The 12,158-nt window shown below is 45.6% G+C and overlaps 1 protein-coding gene across 1 annotated transcript in view; it reads left to right on the top strand.

Annotated features, from left to right (window-relative positions):
* The window catches only part of si:ch211-113g11.6 (uncharacterized protein LOC559008 homolog), a 28,638-nt gene extending 18,356 nt beyond the window's left edge, over positions 1-10,282 (top strand). Inside the window, exons 11-14 of the mRNA XM_053432656.1 lie at positions 4,513-4,628; positions 6,400-6,572; positions 7,866-7,921; positions 9,936-10,282. Coding sequence (XP_053288631.1) covers positions 4,513-4,628; positions 6,400-6,572; positions 7,866-7,921; positions 9,936-10,282 — 692 coding nt within the window. The remainder of the gene's footprint in view (positions 1-4,512; positions 4,629-6,399; positions 6,573-7,865; positions 7,922-9,935) is intronic.
* The last annotated feature ends 1,876 nt before the right edge of the window (positions 10,283-12,158 follow it).

Raw genomic sequence — 12,158 nt, 5'->3', positions numbered from 1 at the left:
AGGGTGTCATCTCTCCGGGAACAGCTCCTCGCTCAGGCCGAGGAGCTGTGCCTGTCACTCATCAGGCTTTTTCTGGGCTCAGTCTGTTTTTAGCAAATGAGAATAAAAAAAAAAACACACAATGTGGTGTCGAGCACGATGGCCTCTCGCTGTGGGCTCTGCTAAGTGTGTCACTAATGGAGGGAGAGGAGGGAGAGGAGGGAGAGGAGGAAGAGGAGGGAGAGGATGAAGAGCGCTGGACGGCCACAGGTCTCTCGTGGCCTGGAGAGAAACTGGAGCAGTTTGAGTAGCAGATGTCTTGAGGTCGGAGAAACAGGCTGCTCTGGAGATCTGGCTGTCCCCCCCCCCCCCCCCCCCCCACCCCCCTGTCATATCTTATTTAAACCTGTTGCAGCGTTTAAAAAAAAAACATGTGTCAACCATTACTCCTTCATATTTCGGCTCATGATTTATGAAGAGAAACATTCTGAGCCCCTCTGGTTGGATCACATCCCTTCTTCAGCCTCATCACTGCTGCATCACCTTCACTCGAGGACGCCGGCTATAAATATTCACGAGCTCTTAACAACTGGAGCTCATCAATCTGTGTAATTAATTTCAAAGATGCTCACGTATCTCTGCAAGTGATGGAGAGAAGCCGCCTCCTTTAAATAATCCAATCTCCAGTGAGTGAGGCGGTCAGATAAGACGGCTCCTCGGGATGGATGGCTGCTTTGGAAGAGTCTCGACCAATCAGAGGAGCAGGAGGTTGAGAGCCGGGGTCCTTACATCAGCCACTAATAACCATTTAGAGATCTGCTGTTTACAGTGAGCTCCAGGGGAAAAGGAGAATATGCTTTTGAGTTTTCTCTGCATCGCTAATGACGTCATTGTCTCAGGATTGTGATGAAAAACAACTTAAATCCCACAGTTACAGGTTCATGTTCATTTTACACTTAGTATTTATACTTTAAAGTAAAAAAGACGTTAAATGATCATCTTTAAATGTATAAATAAACTTCTCAGGTTTGTGATGCTCTGCCCTCGCTCCTCTCGTCTGTCGGCCGCCAGCGCAATGCATGATGGGATATATTGTTCGCTTATTGACCATCGGTTGTCACGGTGCATTGTGGGAAACAATAAGTGCACTTTATAGGGTATAAAAAACTTCAGTTAACATTGGGACACCACTATAAAATGGCGAAATCACTAAATAGTGATTAGTTAGTGATTTCGTACACAGCTGGTGAAATCGAAGCAGATGCATTATGGGTAACCATTAGTCTCTTCTGAGCTCGGTGAGACCACACTGTAAATCCTTGTGCAGAGAAGGAAAGGGGCTAATATTAGTACGGGTGCCCCGGAGGGTCAATATCATCCTGAGTGCTCAAATAATAAATATCCATGAAGGGCTCCCTGGGTTGAGGATTAGTAGAAGCTGGCGTTCACTCCTCATCTATCAAGTGCTCTTCAAATGAACTCTGGTGTCTTTGTCCCGTTCGCTACGGTTTGTGTTACCGTTTCAATATTTGAAACACAACATTGTGCAACGTCACACAAACTACCTCACATGTGAAAAAAAAATTGGAGCCATATATCTCCTTGGGGACAGAGTGGGGGGTGAGAGGCCCCTGGATGGCAGCTGTAGTGAAGGTGGAGATCTTTATTCATATCTTCTCCACTCATTTCATTCTGCTCACTCTCAGGCTCAGATCTCTGAGAAGATGATGAACTGTATTTGGAGGCTGGATGAACTCACGTCACCGTGTTGGCCTCCAACAAACTGACAGGGTAGAGTCCTAATTAGCTTAATAGCTCTGCCTCACACCCGGGAGGATGAAGTGGGATTTAGCGGGGGGGGGGGGGGGGGGGTCTCCTTCAAGCTCTGTGTAAACACAACAGTTTCTAACCTGTCAAACTGGTTCTGGTGGATGTTCGACTGGGAGACACAGAACGCTGCAGGATGTGACAGAACTCATTTCCCCGTCTGTTGATCACCAGCCAGACGATAACTCTGCAGAAGAGATGGCTCTAACAACCATCGTCTTCAATGTGTGTTGTGTTGGAAACAAGGCAACAACACAATCCACAAGAGTCGTACACAGAGACCACGGTTCCTCAAGTAAAACACATCTGGTTTGACCTGGTGTTACTGGTGTCACTGGTGTTACTGGTGATGCAGGATGGTTGGTTAGAGTCGTATAAATTTTTGGTCTCTAGAAATTCAACTTTGCATCTTTGTGAGGATTCATTTCCACTAAATGCTGATGTCATTGTGATCATGTGCTAAACGTTAGACACGAAAGATAAAAAGGAATTCATTCTATAGTTATCTTATATTTTCTGTTAAAAATTCGTCTTGAACACGAGTAAAAATGTCTGTGTTCCTTTACTCCACCATTTAAAACAATCATGTCAAGACAACACTTATAAATCATCAAGTCCTCCGGTGTTTTTACTCAGTTGGACAAGTAGAAGAATATGTGTTGGTTCAAAAGCCCCGAGACGTCCGGCTGTGATCCTGTGGAGTAGAAGCCCTAAAGATTCACTTAGCCAGACGCAGCAGGACGTGTGAAGGGTGGTGGACCTCGGAGAGCAGAGCAGAAACTGGAGCAGCTGTGAAAATCCTCTTTTCACTCACTAACCCACTGACTGACTATCGGACAGCGTGGAGCCGCTCGGACCGAGTCAGGAAGCTTCCCTCAGGGACCGAGGGAAATGTCAGAGCGCTGGTTCAAAGCCGACTTTAAGCTCAAGATCAGAAGTTATTTCCCTTTTCAGACGCTGAGACGTTCGAGGTGACAGAAGCTTAAAGGTTATGGAGCCGGAGCGAGAAGCCGCCCAGCTGAGAAAACAAGAGCCGAGGACGTGAGCGGCCTCCACTCTGTGCTAATGTGGAGGTTACAGAAGGAAAACAGAGCTTGTTAGTTCCAATCTTCAGCAGAAGGTTAAAGGTTGTTGTCCTTCAGTGGAAAAAGCCGTCAGCCAATCGGAACGTGCATAAGAAGGGAGAAGCAATTTACTGTGGAAAGATAATGTGCACAGAGGATAAATAAACTGTTAAAGATTCACTCAGGAGACGCTGCAGGAGTTCAGCAGCTCTCTCTCTCTCTCTCTCTGCTCAGGATGTGCTGCTGACATCTCTCTGCTGATGAGCTCGTTTGATTCAGGAGCTGAAAATAGCTGCAGACAGGATCAAACCATCGTGTGAGAATAAACTGGATAAATGGGGAACGTTATCTTTGACTGCAGAGAGAAAAAGATTTGAAGTTTATTGGGATAAAAGAGAGACGAGGCAGTTTCAGGACAATAGAAGTCTGCGTGACAGCAAGAGCAGGAAGTCGAGGTGCCAGATTAAAAGATATCACTGTCATCACATTCCCACAGCGGGAGAAGTAAAACCGTGTTGGATGTGACAAGTTAGAACGATTCTCTGCTGGGAGCCATTACATCCCCTCAGGTCATCGCTTGGAGAGAGAGGAGTCAGATCGCTGAAGGGAGAGCGAGGGCAGGAAAACATTTTCACCAACTGAGACACTTAAAGACAAACGAGGAAGGAAGAGCAAATGAAAACGTGGAAACAAAACCATAGAAAAGATGGATGACTTGAGAGCTCAGCAAGAGAGAAGGCAAACCGTCTTGAAAGCAATAAACTCCTCCATGTTAGTGGATGGGACAGGGGACAAAATAAAAAGACTAAGTACACGTCATTTTATGATTTAATTAGTTATCTGATGAAAGATGGTGGTAGCTCCATCACCCGATCGCTTCTATGCAAACTCTCGCTCCAAATGATGTTAACAATCACAAGATGGTGGCAAACAGATTCAGTATATCCACTTCTTCCTTCCAACCTCTAATCTCTGGTGGTTCACTCTGGGGAACATCACGCTGCTCGGTGGTAAATCTATTAAACACAAATGAATCCAGAAAGAATCACTGGTGCATATTCCCAGATACTCTGACCACAAACCAGCTGAGGAGCATCAGACCCTGAACCTCTGAGGCCCTGGATGTTTAATCCGGACCCAGAGCAGTTGTCCTCTTCGCTCAGTGAGTCAGATTTAATATTATAATAATTCAAATATTCAACCCAGTTTATTGGAAGCTTCATCAGTTCTGTCAGGAGCAGAGATCCAGCTCTGATGCTCGGTAATGAACAAAAAATTGACCCAGAATCCCCAAAAGGTTCTTGATTTCCACAGCGGAACATGAAGTTCTGCAGATCCCCCCCCCCCCCCCCCCCCTGTGTTCTGTGCTTTTGGCTCCTTCCACTGAGGTTAAACACGGCCTCTCGTAGTATTTTATCTTTGCAGAGCAGCTCAATCTTCAAAAAAGTCTCTAAAGCTCCAGTCGTCTGTTTCTCCTCCGGCCCTCGAGGGTGGAAACCGTCCAAGTGAGAAACTGTGAATTCATGAAAACACAAATGTTGACCTTTATGACTCAGAAGACGTGGGTTTATGATGTGTTTTATAACGATGCTCAGAACTGGGATCCATCCCTCACAGCATCTTCTCCTCTGTGTTTCCACAGAACAAGGCAAAGTTCTGAAGGTTCTCCACTCCAGCGAGGGGGTCTTCATCATATCCCAGTACTCCCTGTTCCACAACGAGGGCCCCGTTCTCAACATGGCCATCGACGCCCAGAAGGTAAGAGGAACAACGTGGTGGAGGGAGACTCCAGCTACATCCTGGTTGTCATGATGAATATTACATCAGGGTTTAAACAAGGCTGAGAAACGCTGCGGGCGCGACTGCAGATGTGAGCAGAAGATTAATTAATCTGTAGTTTGTTGTAGTTGTACCAGACGGGATCACAGGGAGGAGGGGGGGGGGGGGTTGTTTAAGAGATTATATTTGATTCTAAAAGCTCCTTTCATCCATGGTTTGTTCTGATGAAACTCTGCTTCTCCAGGTTCCAGTTTGAACTGAGGGTCAGAGGTCAGATGGTTCATCACGTAGAAGCAGATCAGAAATTTAATTTGACCCAAATTCAGTGCTTTAAAAATCAAAAGCAGCATTTTAAAGTCGCAGCGAATCCAAATTCCTGTTTATCTGAAGTATAATCCCTACAAATTGCCAAATTTAAATTTTCAACGATAAATGGCTCAGGTTTTCTCGACCTGGTTCTCATGAATGAATACCGTTATTAAATCCCTCAGTTCCCATTACTGACACTGGTCTTTATAAGATATTAAATACCTTTTCTCAGACATTTGGAGTTTTACCTGAGGGGTGTGATGGAAAGCTGGAGATACAAGAGGCTGGAAACAACAAAGTTATCTACGTGTATTTAATAAGAGGCTTTCTGCAGAAAGGATCAGCACGGGGAAACCACGAGGATCTCAGAGTGAAGATGGACAACAGTCAAATACAAGGGTCTTATATAGGAGGACGGTTCTGTAGGCTAGTTTAAAGGGGACATATTATGCCCATTTTACCACAGTTGATATGGTCCCTTGGGGTCTTAATGAAATGTCATATACCACAAGGATTATTTAAAACAGCACCTTTTTACCCTGTCTAAAACAGCCCTCCTCAGCTTGACCTGTTTTGAGTGCCCCGCCCCCCTCACCCCCGGGGAGCCTGGCTGCAGCCCCGCAGTGGGAGCAGTGGGAGTAGTGGGAGCAGTAGGAGCAGCAGCATCCTTCCACACTGTTGAGTCAACGTTTAGAGGTGTCCCGGGGGTCCCTTGTTTATGCGGCCACTTAAATGTCTGACGGGTAGCAGCAGCGAGCTAACGCTAGCCGGGCTCCACCGGCCGGTTAGCTCGCGAGCTAACCGGCCGGTGTAGCCCGGCTAGCGTTAGCTCGCTCGTCCAAGGCCATGTAGCGTGACTCCCTACATGGGCATGGTGTGACTATGACGTTTATTTCGGTCGTAATCCCATTGGACGCACTCTAGCGTATCGTTTCTGACCTGGAGGAACCACAACAAATCACGGGAGTGGTTTTTCTCCAGAGTTTTGGGGACGGTAGACATGCCAGATACCCAAATTAACATGTAGAAGCACTACAAAAGTGGAATTTCCAAAATATGTCCCCTTTAAGACAGTAACTAAAGCACAGTAACAAACGATTTACATACATTTCCATTGGGTTCTTTGGACAGTCAATAAGTAATGGAAAGGACAAACAGGTTTCAGGTCATAAACATTTAAGGCCATGGAGTCTTAGAGCGGTCTGCAAGGAGTTATTACTATCAAATATATTTCAACCACACTTAGTCAAATTCCATTTTACTTAGTTATTTTTCCACTACAGGGATTTAATAAAAATCTGTTTCTGAGGCTCTGCTGCTGATCAGTAATCAGCTCTGTGAGGAATCAATAACCCAGGTTGATTGACCCCAGTAACACTGAGTCCTCACCGTGTGGTCCGTCCTCTCGTCCTCACCGTGTGGTGCGTCCTCTCGTCCTCAGGGACATCTGTACGTCGGCACGGCGATGGAGGTCCAGCGCCTGCAGCTGGCTGACTGCCGTCGCTATGGGGACACGTGCAGGGAGTGCATCCTGGGCCGGGACCCGTACTGCGGCTGGGACAAGGCCCGGAGGAGGTGCATCGCCATCCCGCCCGGATACAACGCCACCACTGGGTAGGATGAGATATGATGTCACCACTGCAGAGCTATTGGCTGCTGTCTGTCTGTTTTTTCCCTCCACGGGCTGAGGAGAGAGGAGAGGGGAGAGGGCTCTTCAGCAGACTCAGGATCAGTGGCATCGGATCTGCAGCACAAATCTGCAAATCACAGAAACAAGGCTTTGTGCTCCGGCTAGGGTTGCAATGGGGCGGATAATGTTCGGTAAATTTCTGGAAACTTTCAATGGGAAGTTAAGCTCTGGAATTTTGGGAATTTTGAAAAAAAAACGACACAAATTAAACGCTGAACAATAAAAACATAATTCAAAACTCTATTTTAAAGATGTATGGAATGCAGCACATCAACCCTCCACTGTGCATTTCTCCATCACATGCACAGATAATTCCCAGCATCCTTCACACTACATCAGGGCTATTGAGACCTGCTGTAGTGTGCAGGACTAGTCAGGTAAGTTTCGATGATATTACTGGGGAAATATATTAGCATGCTGATTGAGGATTGTTCATCTGTCTATCTAGCCTATTTCTATTCATTTCTCCATCAATTGTAAAATATTTTTACAGACGATTCCAATTGTTGGGCCAACTATTTATATCTCTGGCATTGCTTTAGTGTTTTTTTACAAGATTTTTTCTCATCTTATTCTACAGAACACTTCCACGTGCACTATCTCCTGTATGGAGACTTTTTACCCCAGCCAATGTAGAAGGAAAGGCTGTGAACATTTGAAAATACTGTGCAAAGACCTAAGTTAAGAACTAAAACACTAAGATGCAGAAGCATATAATCAAGTGCCCAAAGTTTCCTCAGGGCTCAAATCAACCTATGACAAAACTAAATGTTTATATTTATGTCTGTATATGACAAGGTAAATACAGTTAGTATAAATTACCCACAACATTTCCAGTTTATTCCCGTTAATTCCCGTTAATTCCCGGAATTTTGCAACCCTAGCTCTGGCTGATAATCCCCGGCCCCGAGGAGGTGGAACTCCCCTAAACTCCACAGAAACTGCAGCTCCCAGAAAAAGCATCACGAGCAACACAATCACCACAAGATGAATGTGGAGCCGTGATTGCTTATTCCTCCGTTAGTAAATTGCTCTGAGACAGAAACTGTGCGTTTCCAATTTAAAGCAAAGTGCTGTAATAAGCCTCAGATTCTCTGCTTAATGACCCGTGTCTGTGTTTCCATCAGCGAGGAGCAGCAGGTGGACGTGGAGGCTCACGAGCTGTTTTGTGAAACTCTATTCTGCTGCTAATTTGTCTCTATTCTCTTTTCCGACAGGGCGCTGATGCAGAATCTGGACCAGTCCAACTCGTCGGTTTGCGGGGAAGCTGCTGGTGAGGCCTTATCTGCTCTCTCCCACTCTCTCTCTGTATCTTAATTAAAACCAAAATAGGAACTTTTCTGTGGAGCCGGAGTAAAAGAGATGATTATCATATAATTGAGCCGGGTTCAAGAAGCCGTGGGGAGAGATCCTTTGTGTTATGTGGAGGCTCGCCCGGTTTCAGAGCTCAAAACCCAGTTGCAACCTCAGCTACTCGTGACTGTTACTCCCTCTGACGAGTCGCTTTATCTGCGTTAGATCCGACTCGAACATCACGTAATTAACGTTTTCAGACGTGAAGGTATCTCACTTGTGAGGAACGCAGCAGGATGATCCCGGGACATTCAGGCGAGGGCTGAGCAGCAGGAGGGAAACATGGCGTCCACATTCTGCTGTTGAATTCTCCGTGTTGGTCACAGAGTCTAATTGACTCTTTCACACCAGAATCAGTGGGTTGACGCAGGTTATTGAAACTCACATAAAGGCGATGGACTCATTTCCCACGGACAGTCGAGTCCCCGATGTGCTTCATATTCACAGTTTAATCGAAGGAGCTGTTACATCCCTGTGTGCCAAGTCACCTTCATATATCCAGACCAAGACATGAGTTTCTTTTATAACTCAAACCTCTCACCTACAGCGAGGTCCAGACGACAGTGTGGTTAATCTCCATTAACAGTCATCTACATATGAATGCAGATGAATTAAAGAGCTGATGCATTCCACTTCTTCTGCTCTGCACACGTTTACCTGCGAGCAAACAAAGCTGAAACGTTATCGGTCAAATTAGAAACAGAAGGTTTTAGCCCCAAATGAACGCATGTTTTAAAGGCTCAGTGTGTAGAGTTTAGTGAACTCTAGTGGTGAATTGTCATGTTGCAGGTGAACCCCCCCCCCCCCTAAACATGACAGAGAACCTGTGGAGGCTTCAGTTTTCATTGAAACTCAAAAGGTTTAGTTTGTCCAGTTTGGGCTCCTGTAAAAAAACATGGCTGCCTCCGTAGAGAGGACCTGCTCCCGATGTGGATATAAAGTTATTTAAAAATAAAATATTTAAATATAAAGGGATGATTCTAGGTTAAAGAAAACAGATCCTTTCACCTGAGTCCTACACACTGGACCTTTCAAAGTCAAAGCTCCATCTGGCTGCTGTGGTCTTTGGAACGAAGCTGTGATGACACAGACCCGAGGGGATCTATTTTTATTTAGCTGTGTCATGGTTTTGAAGAAGTGGGACATGAGGAGGTTTGCTGTGTTCTGTTCTCACGGTCGCAGTCGACACAGCAATTATTCTCTTCTCAGCTTGTTACGTCGACAGGACTAAACAACGATCTGTCAAAACAAGATGTCAAAAATAACACGACAGCAAGTTTTTTAATCACAAGGAGACAATGTGTTATGTCAAGGACGCAAAGAAATATTCCTGTGAAGGAGATTTTGGATTCAACCTCTAAACCATCTCTAAAGTGAATCACTCTGTCCACACATTATTTACATTTACTGTTTATTCCAGAAAAGCTACAGAATGTAAGGGACTACCAAGACTAAAGCAGCAGCTGCCTCAAGGCCCTGATCATTCCAGTTGGAAATGTGCTTTAACGCTGAATAGTAAACACATTTAAAATTAATTAAATAACCACAAACCAACTTAAACATAATGAATATTTGTGGGTCAGGGATCCTACGTCCCTGAGGTTGTTACCTGCTTTTTAATCCAGCCCTGGAAAACATCTAAAATAAACAACTGGTGTTCGGAGCAGAAAATATGAAAATACAATTCATTAAAATCAGTTTTGGGTTATTAGAGGGTCCACAGAGAGCAGTATGATGAGTATTTAGTGTTTATAATGCTACACGTGAATATATATCAAAGCAGTAGCTTGGTCATCAGCACCAATTAACTTCAGGATTAAACTGACATCGTGTCTCTAATGCAGACAAACCTCTTTCCTGTTAGCTGCTAATGAGACGTCCTTGTTTGTGTAGTGATTCTTCTTCCAGGACGATAACACACTTGTGTCTTTCAGCTCTGAAGCAGCGTCGCACTTCACCCAGAGAAGTGGTGGTCCAGTCCAACACCTCCATCTTCCTCCCCTGCCCCGTGCGCTCCTTCCACGCCACCTACCGCTGGGAGAAGGACAACTGCATCAAGAACTACCCCTGCCTCTTCTCCGGGGACTTCTGCGTCCTGGGGCCCACCTTCAACACGCCCCTGAAGGAGGGCGTCTTTCGATGCATGGCCACCGAGGACGGGTTCAAGGTGGAGGTGATCTCCGTCAGGCTGGTGAACGACGGCCGGCTCCTGGCCGCCTCCCTGGCCTCCACCTTGGGGCCGTCACTGCTGCTGGCCGTGGCCGCCCTGTGGCTCCATTAACTGCAGCTAACGCTAACGCTAACCGCTCATCCTTACCGGCTCCCGACGACCGGGAGCCCCCGTCAGGAGGTCAGGTTCGCAGAGCATTGATCTACATGATTGGGTTGTCGGTGCCAATTTTCAATTTTTAGAAAGAGTCCAGCAAAATGTGAGCGACTTATGGATTCAGTGATTTTTAGCGTAAAGCAGCAGAAGGTCCATGATTTGATTCGATCATAAACAGGTGCTTTGCAAACCTTTCCTCTCTGACTCGAAAACAAACATATCCTATGAGTTGGGCAAAAAAAGAGAAAACAAACCAATACCAGGCCAATTGTTTTTATCATTTCTCTACTTAATTTGAAACTGACTTGATTGTTGCTTATTTGTGAATCTGTAAACCTTTAATACCACTCTCTTACATCCCATCCTGCATCTTGTTAAACTTATAGCTCATTAGTACTTAGTAAAACGTCTGGTATTGAGATTTAAAAAGCCTTAACACTTCTGGGACATAAACTCCTAAGCACAATTTTGCAGTCGAGGCAGAATCCTGCAGACTCGGATGCACTTGGCTCTTTAACTAGTGCAGCTGAGTGCGACAACATCACCGGGAGGAAGTGTCAGCTTCTTGACAGGAAGTAGGCGGATGGGCACCAGCTCACTCTCGATCACTGTGTCTCAGCAGCTCCTCCTCAGGCGAGGCAGTTCCTGGCATGTTTTTATCAGATGGCATCAGACGTGGTCGTTGCACCTTGTTCACAGCTTTGTCCGTTTTTCTTTTCTTACGCTATCGACTCCTCCCACAGATCAGAGCAGCACGGCCTCAGACTCTTTCAATTTTAAAAACATGAAGCCATAAAATAATCAAATTCATCTCTATCAACCCACATGAGAGTTTAATTCTGGATATTTTCTGTCGGGTGAATCACGTGGAGTCAAAATGTCAAACTGCTTACTGATTATGTTTTGAGAATTTCTTTGAATTCACGGAAAAAAGAAAGATCTGGTTTTTGGGAAACCGAGTGAGGAGAAACCATGTGACATCACTTCCTGTCCACCGGACCTGGTGCACGAGGATGTGAACAAGGTGCTGAAGCGAACTCGTGTTATCGTACGTTGCATTTCATAGATTGCCGGGAGAGAAAAAAACAAAAAAAGGCTTGTGATTAGATCTGTGAAGTTTGTTCTGTATTTTATTGCTCTGCAGATGCTGATTTTCTACCATTGCTGCCTCCGTACGTGACAATTTGTCTTGATGGTTTTGGGTTTTTATGCCATAGTTAGAATGTGATGTGTAAACATTGACTGCTTCGCCTCTTTCCCCGGGGACGTCAGCGGACCAGACGCTCGGTCAGTTTTTTCAATCTTGAATCTCGATGCTGTGAAATCATACTTCCCTGATGTGCAGCAGAAACCACGACCAGCAGTCGGGCTTCACCGCCACACGTCACACACACACCTGAACCACAGCTCCATGTAAACAGAAAGGAGTCGTGAGTGTAGCTGCTCTCCAGCTCAGCAGTGAAATGACAGAAACCACAGTGAACCCTCTGAATACTGAGCAGCCGAGTGAGGCAGGAGAACTGAGCGCTGATGAATTATGCAGCGGATTAGCATGTTCCTCCAGAGCTTTGAGAATTAGCATTCGGTAATGTTACATAAATCTGCCCGTGCCGAGCCTTCCACAGGCAGGAATGTCATTAATAGCTAATTAGTGATTCCTCATGCGCCGTATTAGGGAATTTATTTAACATGGTCAGGCGTGTTCTCAAACCTCCAGCCAGTGTCGTGCTGCTCGCTCGGTTGTGTGTTGCTGCTCGGTTGTGTGTTGCTGCTCGGTTGTGTGTTGCTGCTCGGTTGTGTGTTGCTGCTCGGTTGTGTGTTGCTGCTCGGG

The sequence above is a fragment of the Pleuronectes platessa genome, chromosome 10 (assembly GCF_947347685.1).
Source record: "Pleuronectes platessa chromosome 10, fPlePla1.1, whole genome shotgun sequence".
Lineage (NCBI taxonomy): Eukaryota > Metazoa > Chordata > Actinopteri > Pleuronectiformes > Pleuronectidae > Pleuronectes > Pleuronectes platessa.
The sequence above is the reverse complement of the archived record's forward strand: the minus strand, read 5'-3'. Positions and strand labels throughout refer to the sequence as shown.